This window comes from Opisthocomus hoazin, chromosome 3 (assembly GCF_030867145.1).
Source record: "Opisthocomus hoazin isolate bOpiHoa1 chromosome 3, bOpiHoa1.hap1, whole genome shotgun sequence".
Taxonomy (NCBI): Eukaryota; Metazoa; Chordata; class Aves; order Opisthocomiformes; family Opisthocomidae; genus Opisthocomus; species Opisthocomus hoazin.
In genome coordinates, this window is record NC_134416.1 from 70,829,039 (window position 1) to 70,853,200 (window position 24,162).

The following is a 24,162-nucleotide window of genomic DNA, read 5'->3' on the forward strand; positions in this document are numbered from 1 at the left end:
TACAAGCAGGAACTGAATTCACAGTGAAGTTTCTAATCCCAGTAAATTTTGATTAAATAAGCATCGGAAGTTATTCTAAATAACCACCAATACCAACTTAATATTACTTCCAAGTTAAAATCTCATTTAATGCAATCGCTTTTTAATTAACAGTGGAATTTACTCTCAAGGAAACTCTTCGTAATTAGTATTTTTACAATTAATTTATTTTTGAAAGCCCAAACATATTGCTGGTCTTAATCTTACTAGTGTTTAAGAATTTTCCAGCAAGGCTTTTACCCATTTTTTCCGTGAGTATTTTTTTGCATACTACATGTCTGAACATTCACCTTTTAAAGCAGCTTCCTTCAAAGTATTATTTGATGACACTAGAAAAACATCAGCTGTTTGACAGCTATTATATTTTTCATTCTTTTTTCAACTCAACTCACAACAAGGTTTAGGCATCTGCTGCAAAGGGATGGAGAGCACTCGGAGTTTGTATGCTGTCATCTACAATTAGTGTTGATGTATTACCTCTGTCACAGCCCAGTGGTGTAAAAACTGGTCCAGATCAGTTAGGTAAAGACGGACAGGTGAAAGCTGTGTCTGGCTAATGTGTGGTTTTCCTCTAATGCCCTGGAGACTAGTCAACTCCTCTCTTGAAAACCCTAGAGAAAAAGAAGCAGTACAACAGTATCACGAAACAAGCCAAGCACTGTTCTACTTCAACAGCATCACTGACAAAAACGGTCTTTTAAATTATGTCTGCATAACATTTTTTTCTAAAAGCTCATGCTTGGTATTTTAAATTAAGTATATCAAAATACAAATTCTGACTTCTGAAAGAAAACAAAAATATTTGAAAAAATCAATGGCATACCCATTTAAACTATAATGTGGTATTAAAAAAAACTGTAAAAGGCCAATGTTATGCTGCTATTTTCAATGTATGTATCTTTAAAAATATTTTTAAAAACCAGGTATAATGCAAGACAGTTCACCATGTGTTCACAATAACTCAGTAACCTTCTAACATAACCTCAGGGTTAAAAAAAAAAATACAAAAATCATTTGGCTAGTTATTTGTAGCCAGGTGTTAGATATGTTAGTAAAACAGGACTATTGCTTCAAAACAGTCACTTTGGTTTTGCTTTTGTTTTCTCAATTATCAGTACAGAACTCTCTTCACTATTTTAGGAAAAAAAAGTAATTTTTGAAAGCAAAGTAGTTGAACATCATGAATAACTGAAGTGAAGAAGAGTCTTTTTACCACAGGACAAGTTACTGAAAGATATTTATCAGTAACATTATGCCATTTGAACCACTGTAGTTTCCCAAAGTCGCATCACCACAGAATACAACTATTTTTATATCTGAGTAAGAATATAGTAGCAGAAGTAACTCTGCTCACGTGCTGACCTTGGGCAGCTCACTTCAACACACACTTTGATTACTTTATTCTGATGGAATGTTTTTAATTGCATAAGCATGTCCACAGGAAATCCCAGAGGCACTCATTTATATTGTTACAAGCCAATAAAAGGCATTTACTTAAATCTAGGAAAAAAATTCTTGTTCATGTCATATGCTGAATTTAGGTTTTCCTCATATTTTCTAAAGAAAGTTGCTAGAATGAAGAAAAAGCATGCAAATACTAGGTCCAAATGGCAAAGTGTAAAAATAGGACATCAAACAATTCAGATCCAGAGAAAAAAGGGTATCTCCTATCAAAAATATGTAACAAGATTAGAATTACTTCAGGAAGTACTTACTACACCATTTACTCTAAATTAAATCCAGTAATTGACTATCAAAACAAATTTCATTTGTTCATTCTGAATCATGACATTCACATGGATTACCTATAAGGGTTGAAAACAAGAAGCTGAAATAGTCCACATCATTCACTGAATTATCCTGCACTTGGCACTTCCAGCCTGCAAAGGATGATCTACACAAAACCAATAGCAGATAGTTTATTAAAAACCATGTAATTAAGAATTCACAACCTACCTGCATAATACAATCAATTAGCATGACTAAACTGTTAATTTTAGCATTCCTGTTTCTAACTGCTGTTGTTAGAGTAGCATTTTAAATAGCTTCAAAAGCAGAACTCGCTCTTTTCAAGACAAGGAATATTGAACTTTGCACCCCTATGGGCTTAGGTTGTTAAGTTGATTAAATTACTGAGATAGCAACTTTTCATAAATACCGGTATAACCTTTAATATAGTGATGACAGCCAACACAAAGTAAATTAAATTAGTTTTATTTCCCTTATTTGGTAAAAGTCATCATATTACAAATCTGGGCTGCATTTTTCATTATCTCCACTAGTTTTAATACAGCTCTTTACATGAACAATAGATCCCGTTTAAAAGTAGTCTCAGCATCTATTTTAGAGTAGCTAAAGCTATTAAACACAGAACTAAATTAAAAACTTGCTTCGAGATTTAGAACACAAAAAGGAGCAAAGACAGGAGCAAACCCGTTATCAAAGCTGCCTTACACTTTGCTTTTTAGGGGCAATCCGTAAGAAGTGGAACACCAGTCTACTCTTGTTTCTCCAATTAGAAGCCTTACGCGCTGGTGGAAACTCGGAGCAAACAGACACCACCGACCACCTAACGGTAGCGTCTTGCCCGTGTATCTGTGCAGACCCAGGAGAAAGCCAAGAGCTGGGAACAAGCACATCTCACACACGCTTTCCTCAAAAGGCTGCGGCTCACTCAGACCTACATCACATTATGCAAACGCATATTATTCACATTTGGCTGTGTGTTGCTCTTGGCACTCGCACTGCGGACCACGGATCTCTGCTGCAAGAGACTGCTGCTTTCTGTTCTTACAACCTTGTGAAATTTCAGAGCTTCTGAACACAATTTTGTAAGCCAGCTATCTGCCTCGGATCACTTTTATCCTAATTTCTCTCTGCTAACAGCCAAAATGGCGTAGCTCATGGGTAACAAAATTCTGGAAAGCTTGTTTTTCAGAAATTTGTTACAGCTCCATCTTTGGGAGCAAAAATAGAAAATTTGGAATACCTTTGCACCAGGCACACACATTTTGCCACCCTATGAAAATTCATCCACAATATTTCAGCATTCACAAAAATGACAGCTAGAATATGCATGTGTCTGCAGCTACTCCAAAAGAAAGAAAAAAGGAATTTCAGAATTTCTTTAAAGAAAAAAAATCATGATTTAATCAAACTACCACATAGGATAAATAATTCTAGGGGGAAAAAAAAAGAAAATCACAGCTAGGTGAGAGAGAACAAAGCAAGGCTTTATCAACTAAAGCTCCCACTTCACGCTGTATCCTTAATGGCAAATCCTTATTTCCAGGTATATTTCAGGAGACCTAGCGACTCTGCAATGCAGACAGTGCTGCATGGTCCCTTCTCATTCCTCGGTCCTCCTCTGAGGCCTGGCTCCTTGCTTCTTTTTCCTAAGCTGCAGTCTCTCAATCTCTCTCTGCTCATAAGGCTGCCACTTGGCTGCCAACATCCAGCTCTCCAGAGACAAACCCCTTGGCCATGGCCAGGAGCCTTCTCCCAGGAGAAGGGAGGATTTCCTCCCTGCTTCCAAGGAGGTCCCAGTCCGATTCATTACAGCATCAAAGAGATTTCACACACACTCAACTAAATCAGCAAGAGGTCTTGCAACCTACTTCCTCAGAGATTCTACGTAAGGTAAATATACACACAAGAATTAGATCCATATACCAGAAGAGAGAACGAAACCCATGTCCTGTTCAGCACAGGGAAGAAGCTGCCTGAATCCAACGCAGAGGGACCATGAGTCAGACTCCAGGTCACTCCGTATACCAAAAATAAGCACTGGGGAGCATGAAGAGAGATTCAGGAGAATTTAGGACTTACTGGACACAGAAATTCAAACTGTGATGCAATCACTGAGCAAAATGGTGGGAACGCAAGAGGCTGGAAGAGATACATCAGATGACAAGCTGCAAAGGGAATCGGGGAAACATGAAGATAAAAACATCTTGGGCAGGAAGACAGACAACATGGAAAGAAACTGTGATAAGCCCCCATTCGGGGAGCAGGAACTTGCATGGCAAAGCTAGTCAGAATCTGGTATAAAATAATACAATATAAAAATATTTCCCATGCAACAGTTAGAAGATGTGTCAAATTCCTCATAATAGGACCAGTGGATGCAATATTTTTTACACAAACTGCAGAAGACACTGAACAAAAACTCAAGATTCACTGCAGGCTAGCAAACACATAAACTGCAGCAGGTTCAGGAGATACCTGGACATCAAAAATGATTCTGAAGTTCACTGACATTTTCAAACACTTCAGCAGTTTCAACCCACATTTGACTATCTGCACACTCACACAACAGGACAAGCATTTTAAGCACCCTAACAGCATGCCAAGCTAAGTGTCACCAGCGTAGACATAAGGGGAAGCAGAGTGAATCACTGCTGTTCTGCCCGGGGAACACGGAGGCAGTGTAAGACACAAACACTTGACAGAGCTACTCAATGGCTTTAAGACTCATCTACAAGCAGCGCTACACTGAGACACACGCGCACACACACAAAACCAAGATCCCCAAATTCAGTTGCAGTTTACTTATCTAAAAAAGTAAAAGCTAACACACATAAAAGAAGCTTCAATGTTAAAAGCATTAAGGTTAAAAATAATCTTACATTCAATTTAGAAAGTGACAGAGAAAGTTGCCTATAATCTTCAGCTTGGCCTCTTTGTGCATATGCCTTAGAATATGATAATATTATGTGTCATATTTTCTCTAAAAAAAAATAAAATCTATGCCTCATTCAAATCATGGATGTATAATCCCGATAGATCCATTCAATGAAGTGTAACACAGCCTGACCTGCTCCTGCCTTATTTATTGCATCATCTATAATGTGCACAGCGTACGGGGCACGAGATGGTTAAAAAAAGTAGAAGGAAGCATTAGCTCACAAATTCAGGTAAACAAATAGGTTTTAAGCATCGTACTGAATCACCCTATCTACATCGCAGAGGTTCTACAAGATGCTAAGTAAATACTTTTTAAAACTAGAGTACAGAAAGTCAGTGGTAATGCATTTCTCCAAGTAGCAGCAGATGAAGTATTAATTTACTTTTAGAATAGAAAAACTCCCACGTTATTCATAGAGGAGGCTTCTCTCATCCCTTCTTCCTGCTAGTTATCACTAGCCCAGCAACAGTTCAACAGTGAGTAAAGACTGAAAGGGCAGTAACAGCTGTGGAGCAATACAGCTTCATACATCTTGAAGAGCAGCACATAGACCCAGCTGATCTCTACTGCTCCACTTGCACTTACAGTGAAATTGAAGTCAAACCTTTGCTTTCAACACAGAAAATGCTAAATATTCTGAAAAATCAGTGCCCAAATGTTTCATGCTGAATTCCTGAAGTTAGCAGGTACTGCTATGTACGTCTGTCTACGTCTTTTCGTTGCCTTAGATCCTCATCTGTAAAGTTGGGAAAAATACCACCTCCTCATCTCCTACAGCTGTGAAAATACTCGAGCACAACACAAAATCCCATGGTCAGGGGAATCACTTTGTTTTCCAAGTGAGACACAATACAATAGACAAACCATGGAGCCTTCTACTGAAACAATGGGGACAAAGTATAACGTTATGCAAACACTCCTCCAGTGAGTATGATGCACTCAACACAAAGTAGGATGGAAAAATGACATGAGATCATGCAATCAACGACTAGATAAGGGTCTCACAGATATATCGTAACAAATTAAGATCAAGACCAATGTCTTTCTAATTTTACAAATACAAACAGAACAGAATTACAGCATAGGAGAAATCTCTTCAAATACAAGTCTAACCAGCTGTCACAGCCTCAATTACCTTACAACCCAAATGTCTATAATGCAGTTAAAGCTGCTCAATTTTGAGGTTTGCATTAAAGGATATCAGAAATAAGATAAAGAACACAGAAGAAATTTAATTCTAGAACAAATGTTGATGTACTACAAATACATTACGAATTATTTCAAATCTTGGTTTCATATATTAAGACTACTATGGATAATTAAGAACTATGTGCACTTTTAAAATCTATTTTCAAGATACTTGTAAATTACATGTTAGACATTTAAAAAAGAAATATGATTTATAGGCAGAAGACAGGTAATAAGCATATTACAACCTCCCTTTTTTGAATAAGTTTTTACTGACAATGGGAAGCTGTTATCAAATTGCATACGAGTGAGACCTCTCCAGTCAGATAGTCCAAACCCACATTAACTATGATGAATTACATGTTGCAATTTCCATAAGGTTACCTGCTCTCCATGCGAACCTCTCTCCTGAGGTTTAGAATTGCACCTTTAGGTAACCTGCTCTGTACACCAAATGGTATTAAAAGAAAAGCTGAATCTAATTAACTTAAAAATCATTGCAGCTCTTGCCATTAGCATAGCAAATATTTCTCAGTCACAGCAACTGTGCAATGCATTCCTTTTCGCTTGCTGCTAACTTTTCTTTTAACTCCAGACCGACCTCGCTACTTTTGAACACACTGTTGTTGTTGTTTTCAGGTTGCGCTATATCACACAGCTGCAAAAGAAAACAACTGCAGTTCATGTACAACTGGTTATTTCTCAACTATGGACTATTCTGTTTGTGCTTCCTGACCTAAGCTAGCTAACCAATTGATTTCTGGTTCAGGTTTAAGGTGTTGGTTTTGACTTACATAGTCATAAGTACTCTTTGGTCAAGTTAGAGGTGTGTGGTAGAAGAACTCTGATGAACCTTGCTGCAGTCATTTTAGACATTATCCTTCCACTTGCCCTCCTATAAAACACACTGCTCAAAGCCCAACTCAGACAGCATGCACCTATCAAACAGCAAGTTTTGCTTAGAATTTGGGTTGGGGCTTTGGTTTTTTTTCTTGTTGTTCAGCAATAAAACTGAAAAAAAGTGTGATCAATCTCAAGAATGCCTTAGTTCAGTCTTCAAGTATTTTTAAAGTAAAACAACAAAAAGCAAATGCAAGATTCATGCTTCTTCTGAGGCATTGATACTATCACCTTTTTGTTCATAAGTGCAAGGGTTACAGAACTCAAGAAATTTAAGATCAAGGGTCTGGGTTTTCTGTTCAAGCAAAGTAAAATCCCATTCGTTTACCTTCCAGGAAAGTGCTTGCATCACTATAAAGAATATTCTAGTGCAGGGTGTTCCTGAAGCTTTACAGAGCTATTTAGACATTTGCAAGAGAACAGACTGAGAAACCTAACTTAACTTAGACTGTGGTAGGTGATGCCATTTAAAATTATTTTATCAACCATTGATCACAAATTTAAACAAAGGCCGGCCACAATTGTTTCTTTAATTCTAGGTTATAAAATTTTTATAAAAGTAGTTTCTTCCACTGATACATCTATTCCACATAGAACATGTAAATATTCATAGGCACAGCCACCAGCTGATTCAATCATTTCCTGAAAAAACCTAACTGCATTCCAGGCCTCAACTCAGTAGAAATTTAATAAAATTAATATAATTTATTTATATATTATTAAATTAAGTACACCTCCTCAAAATAGTTCAATGAGTAAGTCACTGTTAGGAAATCAACCTCCCCTTCAGATGATGCCAGTGAACCCAAATTTTCTGCATCCTCAGCAAGCGCTTTAACCACTGAGATACTAACAAAAAATTGTCCTTTTAACACATCAGGAACAAAAAACTTCCCAATATTCTGTACATCCAGCAGACCAACAGCGCACAAGAGCAGCACTCAGGCAAAATAAGGCTATACTACAGAAGCTACAGGAATTCTGCCCACTTCTGAGCATCAGAGAAGAAACTGTGCTGATTCCCATCCCAGAATGCCTCTTCAAGAAGACCTGTTGTCACTTCTAGCAGCCGCACAGCATAATATGGAAGCCAGCAAAGCAGACAAGAATTACCAGGATGAGACAGCATTCACCAAGCAAAGTAGCTCCAAGAGAAGGCAAGGATGAAGCGAAGTACTAGCAGCTGTAAGCAACCTGCCATTGAACTTCCCTGACACCTACAGGCTGTGGATTAGCAGATGTGATTATTTGTTGGGGGTTTTTTTGGTTTTGTTTTAAAAAATAAGATCCACATAATTAAGGTCTGTAACTTTAATGCCTGCAGGAGGCAAATTAATACACACTATAATGCTGGATAAAATGAGCTGACACATGAATACCTATGTTGTGCTTGCGAACAGACAGAATGGTTTCTCAAAAAACCAATTTTTGCATTATCTGTCTCTTGGAAATCTTCTTAAGGGGTAGGTGCACATGAATATGGAAAACCCTCTAATACTTATGAAAAAAGAATTCCAGAAACCACAGTGTACAAATGAATGTCCCTACATGACGAGATCATTGGTTTAAAGGTAGGAAATGGTGGGTAGAACTAACTGATCAGAACACAGACATCACTGGAGGGTCAGGAGATCTGTGCTGGCACTGGGCTGTACAGCCTATGCAGGAACAACCCAGAAAGAGATAAGAAAGTCCACTAACAACATTCACGTTCTTTAGTACATCAAAGTACTTAGTATAGCAGCATGCAGCTAATCAAGTCTACCTTTTTTTTTTTTCTTGCCAAAGTTATTCAGTCAGTTCATCTACCTACAGTCTGAAGATGACATGTCACCACCTTCCAGGTGCACATTCTGTTATTCTGCAGTGCATCAACATACAGCTGAGGAGCTCTTTTTGCCTATCCAGGAATTTAGTTTAGGCCTTGGAAAGATGAGAAGCAGAGTAAAGTGGTTCTTCCACAACAGCCAAAATAATCACACTGCAACCAAGGATCATAAAGAAGTTGTTTCCACTGCATGAAACAGGACTGAGTTTTCCTAACCAACCCAGGAGCACTAGTGTGCAGGACAATATCCCTTATCACAATCTTCCACTGTGATCAATCAGGCGTTGTGTTGAGAAAAAGTCTGTACTGCTTGACAGAAAGAGGGTAAAGAAGTGGTTTCCTCTCTCTTTCAGCTTCCTATTTTTGTTACCTGTCCATCTATGACCTCTCAACACAGTGAGTCTAATAACAGCCCAGAGAGTTTATCTATCAAGACAAAACTGTTCAGCTACTGATCAGTACTTATCAGGAGCAGAGGACTTCCACAGAGATACTGCAGCATCCTTCTCTAGAGCTAAGAGGACACCATTCCAATTCTTCAGCACATTGATTAGGGGTCACTGTCCGAGCCCAGGAACACCGCTCTGCTGAATAAAACCACAGCAGGACAACACCGCACAACACCGCTGTCTTCTAGCCAGCCTCCTCACAGGACTGCCACGAACGCCTCATGTTTTACATAGATACCTAGCTGCATAACTAGCAACAGTGCTGTCTGACAACCATTTAAAACGGTGCTTATATGTAAAAATGTGTTAAATATGAGGTTATGGAACAATTATGGAATTAGCTATTCTAGAGAGCTTAGCAAGTATGTTGCAATATATCCCAAACACTCCCATGTTCTCATTCTCAGGAAACTGTGTGTGTATGAACAACAATAGACACTGGAAAGAGCAAAACCACGTGCAAGTACCATACTAAGACTGTTGTATGTTTGTGGAAGAAAAATATAAAACACCTTCCCCCAGTGTAGGCATGTATTTGCACTACTGTAAAATACGTTCTTTTAAAACACTATAAAGCCCTGTGCCAGTATTTATCTCAGCTTTGGCATAGTGTATTCCCATTTAGCTTTAATGAAGAATAGTTTCCATCAAATTGAAATGCAACTGCAATGAAGTATAAATTCAGGTTCCTGGATCAACTTAATTAAATCAGTTTAGTGTTACATTGTCAACGAGGATCAGCACTCTCAGTTTTCATCCCAGTTCTTGAAGAGACAGGAAACCAAGACTGTCAAACTTATGTCGAAATCGCTTTTAAATAAAACGAACCTTTGTACGCTTCTCCAGCCCTGTACCCATCTCATCATTCACAGCAACTTCACTCCAGGTACCACAGGTCCTCAACAGAAACTCTGAGAGCAAGTGAAGAGTTTTTGTCTTCCTTTTTCTCTAACAGGTTACCATATGTAGGCAATGGTTTGTTAGTGTGAGTTTTTTGTTTTAACTTTCGTTATCTCTTTTGACAGATCAACTGTTTCCATTTGAAGACAACAAACATCTGTAAGGAATTACCAGGGATTTGGGGAAAAATATGAACCTATTTTAAGAAAACAACAATTTGAGCTATGCATTGTTAAAAGTAAGCCTGTCAGCTACTCATTTGCTCCACAGTTGCAAAGGTAGTCTGAAGAAAAGAACTGCTTACACATTATAAACAAGATCACAAATCAGAAGAAACATTCACTAACAAGCAAACAGCAATTACTGACTGGTACAACCGTCAGTGCACCAACATAATTTTTTTCCCGTTGGCTAGGAATATCAAGCCACAAACAACCACCTGGGGACAAATTTAGAGGGCCGTGTAGTTAGACACAAGCTTAGCCTTCTCCCTCTCTCATGTCTGACACCTTTACATAAACGGTGAGCAAGGAAAGGGAAAATTGCTGACCAGATGTGGATGAAGGAACGCACCGTAACCCACCCCGGGATCCTGTTCTCAAGAACTAGGGATCCTTTGTGATCCTGCAGCAAGGAAAACAGATCAATCTTTTACCCTTCATACTCAGTGACACCCTGTCAGGGAAATGCCAGCATTTTGAAAGCACACTCTTCTTTTTAGTTTATATTCAATAGTGCCTTAGGCTTTTTTGTTACCTTTTTAACACTTATGTCCTCCATTTTTTTTTTTCTAAATTGAGGGATGTGAAAACATAGCCAGCAAAAGCACTTTGCAGTGAACACAGACCTTAATATTCTTATATTTTTCTTAGCAATCCATTCATAATTACTACACCTTCCTATACATGTATGCTTTTCGGCTTATTCTCCAAGATGTACAGAGCTGATGTCCTGGTCTGGGTTAAACCAGAACTGGTTCTCTTTTAGTGATTTTTCCTTACAGCTAATTTCTTCTAAGTAACTGTGTTTTCCTAAAGCTGGCTGCATGTTTTACAGACACTATCTGCTCCAAAGCTGATAACACCTAATGTTTATAGTTACACTGAGCTAACAGTAGCAAAGGAATGCAGAAAAAGGCCCCTGTTTATAATTGTCACTATAGCAGCCAAGGTCACCAGTGGACCTCTTAGGTCCCTCAAGTGAGGAGTCGTAAAGGGTCGCACTTGCAGGTAGGGGTGGACAGGACAGGTGACCCAATACTGACCAGCGAGGTATTCCATGCCATGCACATCATACTCAGTTTAAAGCTGGGGGATCACGAGGGTCTCGCTCTCCTCGTCCATGGCCGCCTTCTGAAGAGGACCCTGCTCATTGGCCTGCCTGCGATCCTGATCCAGATCCCAGTCCGTGCATTCCTGAGTCCAGCTCCCATCTACTGCTGAGCCAGTCCAGGACTGCCTGGTGCCTGACTGGCAGCTGCTGGTGGGACGCCAGCGCCCCCCCACCCAACTCCGGGAAACTCAGTATCGGTTTTGTGTATTTTATTTCTCTTATTATTAATATTATTAGTAAAGTTGGTTTTATATTCAATTTGTAAGTGTCTCTCCCTTTTCCTCCTTTTTCCTTTCCCCTGGTGGGAGAGCGAGGGTTAACACAGAGCATCTGCCACTCTGTTTATTGCCGCCCTGCTCTAAACCCTGACAGTCAGCTTTCCATTGTACCATTTGTAATGACTTGAAAGTGTTTCTTCTCTCCCCCCCCCCCCCCCCCCCCCCACTTAAAATAAGAACTTGGCTTATTTTGGTAAAATTTTAATTTTATTTATGTCTTTCTTTTTAAAAAGTCATACTGTTCTGTAATCTTTTCTACACTTCATTCATATGAGAATTATCGTATTCAATTGCTCTGCTCCATCAGTGTTGTTATTCACAATAATGGGTTACAATATCCTCTCCAGGTTCTCTCCAGCTTGCAAATACTTCTTGGGAATACCATGTTTTTCTTTTTCTTGCCTACAATAATGCATTCAATAAGTCTTTAATGAAGTAGTATATAGGCTCTTCACTACCTCCATTTTGTATTCTCTCTGTGCCTCCTCATACTATACTGTGAAAGGTTGCAGGATACATAACAAAGATGACTATTAAAGTAAAAGTAGTATTTACTTGCAGAGGAAATATCTATAGAAAACTTTGAACTCTATTATGACCCTAAAACATCTCTGGGTAATGTATTTGGAGACACTGAATTTTACACCTGATACCAAACAGATGTTAAAATGACCATCCCAGTTCTTTCTAAACACCAGATTCCTGAGGACAGCAGGAACCAACAAGCATATCTGGCTGCTTGATGAGACACCAGCCGAGCTCCTTCATCATTGTCTCGAAAGCAACAGAATATTTTAAAAGGCACTACCTCTTAAGGAAAGAGTCTATAGTTACGACAAGTAGAATGCAAGTTGCCCCCATAGTTATCTCAAACTTGCAAAGACTAGAAACTCCCACACAATTTATGTCTCACTGGGAGAGAGCGCTCAGCTTTTATTTATATGGTCCTCGCCCTTCTCCTTTTCTACAGGAACAGAAAACAACTCTTTGAGAGACCCCAGCAGGGAAAGAGCCCCACAAGAATAAGAAATAGCTGTTTGAAGCCATTGGAAATCTCATTTATGGACACTCTACTTCAAGAGAGAAATGCCAAAAAACAATTGGAGTTAATTTACATCTAGGCAGTGAAATTATCTGTCCAATTCTCTATTACAGCGAAATAATTTCCAGACACACTGTTCCAATGGATAAGTTCTAAAATATCATAACTATGATGCATAAATAAGGCACATAAATTGCATTTTTGCAATTACGCTGAATAGGTTTTCCTTATTTTGTACCTCAAGATATGTTAAAGAGGAGACAGAAAACTTTTCCCATAAAGTCAGCAAGCTACTTCCTAGTTTATATATTTGATCAGTCTCATAGTCTGTGTTTCTCAATCCATATTTCACAGAGTACATCACAGTAAGTATTCAGATCATATATTAATCTTAAATATCCTACCTTCTACAAAAGTGAAGCAAAAACGAAATGTGTTTGCAACAGTATCAGCCATTCAATCACCATAAAGTCACTAAGAAGTAAAACAAAAACATTGAGCCTGACAAATGGTGACAAATGCTGTTCCTCTGCAACTTGTTACAGTACAGATTTTTGTATGCAAACAGACCTCCCTTTTGTCAGACAAGACAATCTACAATACACAAGGTGAATTTACGACATTTAATACTTTCCATGTTTGACAAAAAGATTTGCCTCAAAGCCAGCCCTCCAAAAAGTATCAAAAAAGTAAGCACATGCCTCAAGTATTTTAAAAACCATTCTGAAGTAGCCCATCTGCCCCACAAATGTAGAAAGTAGCCACAGAGGGATTACACCAAAAACTTCTTTCCAGCTCTACCTGTAATACTGCTAAAGTTTACGACCTTAATCCCTACTAGGCCATCAACAATTATCACATTTCTTCACTTCCTGGAGAGAATTGTCTGCCTGCCCATACACACACCCTCAAGGAACTGCCAGAACTCCACCATCAAGATGAAGTTAAGACTGGAATTTCAAATCAAAGGTCCACTCTTGCCAAACGTTACATATTCCCACCCAGCACTATAACCATTCATATTTAATTTGAAGAGAACTACTGTTTGAGTACTTGCCAGTTATTCCAATAAATCATGAATTAAAATAAATATTGAAGTTTATTCTTTTAGAAATGTGGGACACTGCATCAAGGCAAATGGTTCATCTCAATATATCGAAGTAGTACCACCTAAAGACCACAGAAAAATCCATCCAGCAGATTAATTGTAAAGACTTTCTAAAATACTTCCCACACATTCCATTTGTCTCCGTAAATTTAAGCTCTTCAGAGGCTTAAATCAGAAAACTCATCTCTTTCCAAGAAGCCACTAACTCCCATTTCTCTCAGTCTGAAGTCACAGATTGTCCGCTCATATTGCTCCACACCTTTCCTCCTGTTGGTGTACGAACAGGAATGGGAAGAAAGATTTATACCCCAAAACCTTGGCACACTTCCATCTCTCAGAACCCTACCCGCCTGGATTTATTAAAGTTACTTACATCTCAGGTCCCACACAACAGGTACGAGGCAGGTACTAGAGGAGAACAACAGGTAAATTAAGCCAAGACAACGCCGTGTCCCTCAGTTTCACCCGAAACTCACCAGCTGCAGCTGTCCCAGGCACCCACACAGCAGCAGGGTCTGTTCCTTGGCACAAAGACCAGTTAGCTTAAGCCTGGCCATGTTCATACCGCTAACTGCCAGCATGCAAAATGAGGTGGCTGCATTTCAGCTTTGTTTTCAGAACAGTCCTTGCCCTGCACTAAGTGGTAAAGCCTTCGGGAATACAGACCAAGAGCATGACAGGAACCATCCTAATAATTAACAGTATTGATAACTACCCTCCCATGCTCAGAAATGCTCCCATTATAGAAATGTTCTATATATGGCAATACTATCAACATCATCTTTATTTTCAGCATGCAGAGCTCACCATAGCTCACTTAGTGAGCTCCAGCAGATCACCTGGCAGAGCTCTAGCAGATCACCTGATCATTTCACCACTGCGAAAAACCAATAAGTGGAAACTACTGAATGTCTTAAAAATTCATTTCTAACCAACAAAAAATTCCAAAAGTTACTATGTAATAATTATAATTTAATGTTACCGTCTGGTATCATGACAAGACTGTGGTTTAAGCCATCTGGATAAATTTACTATCTACTTTTATAGTTTACACACAAGCTATGAGTTTCTTGAGTTTATAATAATTGTTCCTGAAATAACTGCAACAGTCTTGTTATCATCCATATGTAGTCTCATCAAATCCACTTTAGTGGAGCTTCTCCCTGGCAAATATACATGGGTATGTATGTGCATTCTCCGACGCACGTAAGAATGTACAATGCTCTACCAGTCAAGAATAATGCGGAAATAAAGGCTTTTAAAGAAATTAAAAACAATTACCAAATACAGCAGTGAGTCTCTGACGCTACTGAATGCAATCTATTTAAAGCACAACAGACAAGCAGGTGGCTTAGAAGAAAACAAATTTACAAAAACTTCCCCCTCACGAAAGAGAGCACAAATATTACGGAAGAAACACAGTGCCATCTACTGACAACATCGGGTTTACTCATAAATGGCATCTGCTGACAGACTGATTTGCATCCATTTCTTTAAGCAAAACTATCCTCATCTAAACCTACACAAAGTGTGACGGTGGCACAGAACTGAAGCAAGACACATTTTCGGTTATGATACTGTGCATTTCCAAAATTTGGATGTTTAACTCTGAGAATCACAACTTCTGGTAATCGTTTACAACTCTTGCCTGGTCCCTCTACCTCCTTCAAGACTTTTAACATACTTTTGTCCAACCTGATTTTACGTATCTCCTGTGAAGTATATTTTCTACCCCCTTCCAGTATGCATCTCTGCTATTAGACAATTTTACTAGCACTCAACCAAATATTTTTCTGATATTTAAGGTCCATATTTCTAGTCCTGCTAAAACTGCGTTCTCCCATCCCTTTTACACACACGAAGACAAGTTCCCCCCTCCTTCCCAGTCTATTTGCCTAACAAAGCCAATTTGTCAGTCATTCCCTATTATCACAATTTACAGATTATCATTCACTGTCTGCTCTCTTAAACGCAATCCAGTTTGTCCACATCATTATCTAAATGCAATCCACAAAACTGGACACGATAATCCAGCTTGGCTCTTCTGAGAAGAGATGGAAAATTAGTTCACGTATCCTGTGTGCAATGGAAGGTCATGAAACTCATAAAGCTCAGCTAATGTTCAGATCTAGAAAAGCTACTACTGTTTCCTTAACTGTATAACTTCTTTTCCCCAAGGAAAAAGATGTATCAGACTCCTTTGCTCTCAAGAAGTTAATATGAATTGTTACAAGTATCTCCCTGTCTTTGCAGGCTTCCACAGTTTTTTTTTGGGGGGGTGGGGTGGGGCAAGAAACAAGATAACCCATCTCCTTCAGCTCCCACTAACATTTCTGACATCATCTCCATTCTCTAATTCTTTAAGGCATCCTAGGATGAAGTTCTTACCGATAACAAAAAACACCTACAATCACAGTAAGAAAAAAAGTCTTTCACAAAATTTCACCTATGTATTGACAAGCTGACCCACAACTGAAATAAGCCCTGTAAAACTTGTACAATTTTTTAAAGTTGGTTATATAAGTGAGAAATTATTTTAAATTCTGCTGCATTCACTTTGTCTATAAAAGACTTCTTTCAATGCTTCCAATGCCTTGCATTATTTTCAGATGTGTTTCTAAAGAAAACTGATCAAGTTCCTGTTTTTAACACTGAATCCACTCAGTGAGGTGGCAACAGCCTTATCAAAGAAAAACAACGCTCAGTCAAGAGTAACTTCTCTTTTCCAAGTTTCATCGAAACTTGTAAACTTCCAGAAAGGAGGACTGGTAAGGCTGATCAACAGAAGAAACTGCACTAGTGTAACTACATCAGTACCTTTTCTTTTTTTCATCTTGTTACTTCACGTTGACTTCTTGGGTACATAACCCACAATCTCTCAATCCAACTTAGTTTCAAACATGTTCCAAATGCCATAAGAACTTGCTTTGCATCTCTGCAAAATGAAAAATTGCTCCTCCTTCTCGGTTGTCAAGATGTAACCTACTTTTGGTAAGAACAACCACGCTCTGGCTGCCTCTTGCATCTTCTGCCAAAAAGATCAAATGCCCAGAGACCACCTGCAGCTGTCTGATAATCTTTAGAAAACAGTTACACTATTACCGTAAAAATCTCCCACATTGAAAATCCAGTAAGATCTAGTAACAAAATAAGCACTTCAGTGCTTATGACTGTATTTGATTTGGTTAGTTTGCTACTGAATTTCCAGTATATGCCAAAGAACTTTCTTTTAAGATAAAATTTGAGGTCCACCTTCCCAAAGCTAGACAGAATTTCGTATTTACAGTAGTAATGCATTATATATAGGATATTATAAATTTCACCACCATCACTTTGTATGTTAGTCACCTTATTCAAATGTTATACACCTAATATGAACAGGTCTGTGTTTGACAATACATTGTGTTGCGTCATATTTTAATAAAAAACTGCTGAAGTTCCAAAAAGCATTGAGAAAAAAAAAAATCACTTCAAGCATAATTCATACATGCTTAATTCCTGCTTATTTATCCAAGGTTCAACAATATTGAGCAATGGAGAAAGCAAGCAAATTTTTTCCAGGAGCAGCAAAACAGAACACTCTTGTAAAATCCCAGCAAGCCTTCCACTCACTTCAGAGGAACAGCAGCCTCTCTCCCTGACTTCGCAGGCAAATTTACCCTCTTTCAAGCCAGGACAAAACCAACAAGAGCGTGGATAATTTCTAACAAGACACTTGCCTAGCAACTATGATTTGGCTATCTAAGCATGGTGATCATAGCAAAAACGAGTTTTAAAAATTTGAAAGCAAGCAGAACGTGGAGAATACATGCTGGTTGGTTATTTTTCACTACAAACAGTGTCAGGTCAGCTTATTCACAAGGAAAAGCTGCAATCAGTGGCAGAACAGAGACCACCAGCGATGGGTGTTCTGGGCCAAGGGCATGCAACACTGCGTAGCCTTGCAGGTAACTGATACGATCTGGTTATTGAGCCTTGGAGAAGATCGGCCAGCGCGAAGCCAGTCGAAGCAAAAGTAGGAGTAAAGTTTGGCAGACGCACTAACTTCCTCCACGATGCCAATTCTCACATGCTACACGTGCAAACCAGCAACAGTGCTCCCGCTTAACGAGGCAGCATTTGGGTTTTGCTTTATTTTCTGTCCCCCACCAGCGGCGCGAGCGGCCCGTTGACGCTGTACCTCATGTGCAGTATCCCGATGAGGGTGGCGGCCAGCTCAGAGGACACCCGGCCCATGATGCAGCAGCGGCTGAGCCCAGCCAGCAGCCCCGTCGGCAGGCAGGGCAGGAAGTACACCAGCTGCACCAGCCGCCGCTGTGCCTCGGCCGGCAGCAGCACCAGCGTGCCGTCCAGCGGATCTGCCGGCACAGGGATGGATGGGCGGTTAGCGACGCGAGCCAGGGCGGGGGGGAGAAGCAACACCACCAGAAGTGGGTTCGCAAAAGCGGAAGCTTCTCGTCTATCCCATTAAAGTCCATTTCAACCTTTATTACGAGGGGCTGAACCGATCTCCACCCCTGCCCCCCCTTTCCCCCAGGAAACACCAATATTTTCCACCTATTGCAACTCCCCTGCCAAGCGATGGGACAAAATTCATCATGCTGTAGCATGAAAGTCTCACCATATATCCGAGCAGCCGTGGCTTGTAAACTTTGTAATAGTTCCTTGTTCGAACGAGAAGCAGCAGAATGTATGATGTCAATCAGCTGATTCGAGAGCTCCGGATTTCGCAAGCCAAGCAGAGCAAGTTGCTGAGGTAAGCCAGCCAGCCAACGAGACAGAACTTTACTTCGACTTCTAAAGAAAGAAGGGGAAATTAGTTGGGGAAAAAACAAAACAAAACCCTCACAAATTTACTCTTTCCAGTCTCGACCACGTTGCTTTTAACATCAGGTACAATTAAATTGCAATGAACTCCGATACTGTGATTTGATGAGAGTATTTCACCAGAAGATCAGAGCACACTGGTGAGTTACCACAGTTACATCAGAAGTTATTTATCTGATCCATTGGCTGTGCACCACGTATTTTCAGCTCTTTCAGAAAGTATTTGTGTGAACTGACCAGAAGCTGGCAAAGCAATGTCTCCATTTCTCATTAGTTTTATCAGTTTATATTTAAGGGGTTGTAAGTCAGGCTAACAAGCCATGAAACTACTAGACCCTCAATACCACCTACCACCGAACCCCCCAATCAAGCTACTACTCTTTACACCAGATTTTAAAATTCAATTCTACCTTTGTTGATATCTTGTTTGTCAATTCAGATACCTCTTAAAGCAGAATGAAAAACTGGAACTGGTGGAACGCAGCACCAACCAACCTTATTAACAAAGCGTACTGTGTCAGACACTCTCCCCTTGGCCGTGCAGCCGTCTGTCACAGCAGGCTATCATGTTGGTGAAGCATCACTTGCTCTTACATACGTGCTAGCTTGTTCCCAATTACCTGCTTGTCCTTCACATGTTCAGATCTTAATTCTAAGCAAAGGCCTGCATGATTTTTCCAGGGACTGAGTTGAGACTCAGCCTGAAATTCCCTAGGTTCTCTTCCAGATGGGTTAGTAAGTCTTCTTCCAGTCCTACAGAACCTCCCGCAGTCCCCATGGTTTTTCACGGATGACAAACAGCAGCCTCATGTTCACGAGACAACTTTCTCAGCACCCTCAGGTATATCCCTGTACATCTACCTGGCCCATAGATTTCACCACATTCAGCTGACCCCATTCTTCATTTGCTAAACACAAAGAGGCTTTTTTTTTTTACACAAGACCTTACCTGTTCTACCGGAACATCTAGCTTTCTACTGACTCCACCCAGAGCCTCAAGCAAGCGCAGCTGAGGTGTTTTGGCCAATTCAAATACAAGTGGAAGGAATCCACAGCTCAGGTTGCCCCTGCAGCTCTTACAGTTTGGGCTCTCTTGGGCATAAGGAACTACTAATAAGGGCAACTGAATGAGGTATCAAATGAGCCTGTTCAAAGATTACAATACTTCCACTTATCTCCTGCTACAGCTTAGTATCTTTAAAAATTACACTTGCTTTTTCCCCCCACAATCTTAGTACACAGGCAGCATACAGAGCAAGAAAGATCAATCACAGTGCTATTGTTTGCAACTGCCTGGTTGAATTTTACATTTGGAAAAAAAAAAATCCTGTTAGTTGCCAAGCACACTAATTTTTGTTTTGCACAAGTACACCTCTTCCCACTTCTACCGTTCTCTCAGCTAATCCAATTCTTCTGATTTATTTCTCATTTCCTCTGTTCAGGTAATTCTTCTGAACTACATGCCACCAGAAAGTTTCTATTGACACGCTCCTGCTTTGTGTGCCAGTCATGAATGATAATATGAAATACAGCTTCAAGAGAGCTGAGGAACTGTGTAAGCAGACTCCCTCCGGTTTTATTGTTGTCACTTATGTACTGTATCCCACTGTACTCACTCCTGTCTTTAAGTGAGATGCCATCTTTCATACCAAATCCAGATTGCATTACTTGCCTGTAAAGGTAACAGTCAAAGTTCTTACTATCTGCACTTTCACACACCAGTTTTCTCAAATCTCTGGAATAAATTTTATCTAATCCTCCTCTTTTGCATTCATTTGACAGTATTCAACTCAATTTTGTTTACAGCACTGTTGTTTCCATATCTGAGGACTGTGACCATCCCTTGTGTTTGATACTAATTACAATAATCTTTTCAGGACAACCTGAATTCATCCTAGTTTCAGACCCACTTCTTCCCTTATCCTATAGTGTGTTGGTTAAGAAGATTTTGCTATTTTCACATCCTATGAAAAAATAATTCAGCTTGCCATTTAGGAATTGCTATTTCTAACCTACTTGTCAGAAAAACATGAATGAAACCAGTTTACTTCTGAATTCCTTTCTTCCCCATTCTCTGGAAATACTGCTTGCCATAAACACCCCCTAAAAGCCGGTCAGGAAACAGCAAAAAAAAACTTGGACAAGCTCTTCCCTAGCCTAAGACAAATTTTCATCTGTATTTATGACTTGATTCTCCAGACCTCCTTCCCCAATCCAATCAATTGGCCTGCTCATACTTCAGGAAACTTCACTAATTAGGTTTTTTCTTTCCTTTAAACATCTTTGGTGCTGAGCTTTAAAACTTGACAACCTCCATTACAGATCTGCTTCCATTTACCTTTTCTACTGCAAACTGAAACAGTCTTATAGACCAATCCTGTATTTCGTGGGCTACACTTTCTGACAATCTCGCTTATCAAATCAAGTATAATTTATAAACCAAGAGCATTTCATCAGCTTACTACTAAAGTTATGATTACATGAAAGAAGCTGCCAAGTGTAAATCAAGACAGTCAAACTGGGTCTTTGAAGGTGTCAACAAGAATAGCATAATGATGATAATTATTTCATTTTCAAAAGACCTGACAAAATGCCTCACCAAAAACTTTTTAAAGACACTAAGTATCCATGACATAAGCGGACAGGCCCTTGCATAGAGAGATTAACTGTGTTTAACAGTAGGAGAAGCCTGGAAACAACTGAAGTGGGCGTCTGGAGGTCTCCAATCACTTGACATGCAAATGGCGGATGGGAATAAAAAGTTTGTCTTCTCTTCCCACAGAAGAAGTGGGTGCTGGTATCAAATGAAGCTAGAAGGAGTCAGGATCAAAACAAAGAAGTCAGTCTTCTGACAGCTGAGCTTTGTCACTCCTTGCCAGAGGATGCTGCAGCTGCTCTTGATTTAGACTGGTCCAAGGAATGACCGGAAAAGCTCACGGAAAAGACATCCACTGAGTGATACTGAACACACAGAAGCTCTGCACAGTGAGGAAGTACAGGCTTCAAATGGTTGGAAGCTTAGAGTACTATGGGAAAGTAATTCTTGCCTTCTTCCTACAGCACCTCACATGGGTCAGTGTTGAATGTAGGTTGTGAGGCTAAACAGCCATTTAAGTCTCTACCAGTGTGTATATATACATGCATATGTGCGTGTGTATACACACAAACTGTACATGCATACACACACACAATAACTACACATGTGTGTAGCGATTAGGGGTGACAATAACTAACACCAATAATGAACACCAAAATATTAATTCTGAACCTCGTAATAAATGAATCAAGTTTTCTTTCACAGGGCAGCAATACGCCAAAAGCTCCTACCTAGCCTTTGAATCAGATATACCTAAAATAAAACACCTTCACTTTAATGTTCTTTGAAAATGTTCCAACACAAATTCTGCTCCTCTTAGACTGCTCTTGACAAGCTTCTGAGACACAAAAAATTAAAAAAAAATGACGACAGCAGTCATAGGAGGGCTGAAGGAGCTATGATGTCAAACTGAACGGAGTAACATGAATGCCATCCACGATCTACTCCCCAGTCCACATCTTGAAGAAAAGACCCACTTTTTTCTAAAGGAAAGAAAAGGATCAGTACAGTGCACAAACATTATGTCATCTTAAGATATCTTGTCAGACATAAGTGCAATTATCCATTTTGCAAAGAATTTTTGAGATATCATTCTGTTACTAAAAATGTCACAGTTCCAAGTAGAAGACTAAGCGGAACAGCAGGAAAACTACTGCTATTTGTGATGTCTAAAGATAGAAAGTTAAAGCTTTCTAGATAGTTAGATGATCACATGAAACTAGATGAGATGCTCAAGACTTCCAGGTAAGTACAGAAAACAGTGGTTACATAACCTCGGGGAAATTCATCAGTATGAAAAAGATCTTTTTCACTGTGGATGAAAAAAGGAGGAAAACAGAATATTCCCAAGCCTTTTTCCTGTCCGTCTTTCAAATTCCCCATACTTTTTACAATGTTCACAGGGTAGCGTTCTGGCTGTATGTCTAACTACACGCACTCAGGCATTACCACAACATAAGATTTAACAAAGCAAAGAAGCTTCAGAAAAGAACAATTTTCCCAAAGCTTGACTCTGCCAGTGGATGCCAGTACTTCTTGGGGCCCTGAGGTTTGATTTTTACCTAGCAGCAGAAACAGGTATCATGGGTACGATCTCACATCCCTTTGCAGTTCTCAAACGAGGTAGGACTGATGCAGCCTGATCTGTGTTTAAGGATTTTACGTAGCTCGAACCAGACTGACTTGGCTGAAAAATACCTTCTGGAAAAGATAAGACTTGGAGACAATTTGGACAAATTTTACGATGAAAAAGTGCAAAAACAGCAATATAGAGAATAATCTCCTGTCATTTGAGGCAAGTCAGGTATCTAAGAGCTGCGTGAAACCAGGAACGCAAAAGGATGAGAACATTTTCGTAGACCTAGTCTCTTTAGAACCACGCATCCAAAACAACGGAATACTTTTCTTAAATAAGTACAGAAGACTAGACAGGCACTACCAGACCACCAAAGGCAGTAAGTCACGAGTCCACAACCTCGGGCTAAAGTCATGGAAATGCTCCACGGCCAGAGCTGCACAATCTTAACACATCTGCTACTACCACACAGCCAGTAACTATGGGTTTGCAGCGGTGTACCTCAAGTTAAATTTTAAATCATTAAAATTTTTCTTAACCTAAGTACTATATAGAAGGCAACTAAGCTAATACACATCCCAATCTCGGAGAGAGCCTAAGCTTTCAAGTATCAGTGACACAGTGCCAATACAGATTCAGAATGAAGTTTTATAACATCTACATAGAAATCCAGTGTTCTAAATTCTGAAATAAATATATTATGTTGAAATGAAAAAGAATATGCAAATGGTTTTTACCTGACTCTTTGAGTCCTCAAATCTTCTTTTTGGTAAACTCTGCTAAAAAATTTCAAAAGCAATGTACGAACCGGAAAGAGGAGATTCCTTTGCTGGTATAGTGTATATACTGCTTTTATCAAGGGTTCTGTTGCCACTAGAAAGAAAATATACAAAAATCTGAAGTAGCACTTCTTGATCTTCCAATTTTATACATATACACATTCACAGAACAGCTATAAAATGTAGATAGTTGCAGAAACACGTAACTCCACAGGGAAGTACCAAAATCTTTTAAAACAACTACAGGATAGACTTCTAAACTATTGAAATAACTTCTCCTTGTGTAGCTTGTGAAAGGGTCACACAAAAGAACAAAGACAACATGCAAGTGAAAACTTCAGAACTTCCTGAAGACAAGGCCAGTGCACACATTGCAAGGTAGCTGAGAACAAATAAATTTCTGCTTTCCACAGCTATCTTCCACATCCTTTTCCCCTAGTGCAGTAACCTCACACCAGTCTCCTTTATTCCTCACCCGTGCACCCTCAAAACCTCACTCTCACAGTGCCTTCAGTTCTTTCCATACTATCCCCTTCTCTCTGTCACACACACCAGCCTTCTCAGCTCTCCATGTCTTTGAACCAGCTGGCTCCAAATCTCATTTGCTAACGAACCAGGAAACACATACCTCAA

The 24,162-nt window shown here is 39.5% G+C and overlaps 1 protein-coding gene across 2 annotated transcripts in view; it reads right to left on the reverse strand.

Annotated features, from left to right (window-relative positions):
- Positions 1–24,162, reverse strand: part of TEX10 (testis expressed 10) — a 61,903-nt gene that overhangs the window by 18,941 nt on the left and 18,800 nt on the right. For both annotated transcript variants that reach the window (XM_075416629.1, XM_075416627.1), the window contains exons 8-12: positions 23,488–23,623; positions 18,373–18,548; positions 17,932–18,109; positions 1,845–1,933; positions 517–650 (exon numbers count right to left, since the gene is read on the reverse strand). In XM_075416629.1, the coding sequence (XP_075272744.1) occupies positions 517–650; positions 1,845–1,933; positions 17,932–18,109; positions 18,373–18,548; positions 23,488–23,623 (713 nt within the window). The remainder of the gene's footprint in view (positions 1–516; positions 651–1,844; positions 1,934–17,931; positions 18,110–18,372; positions 18,549–23,487; positions 23,624–24,162) is intronic.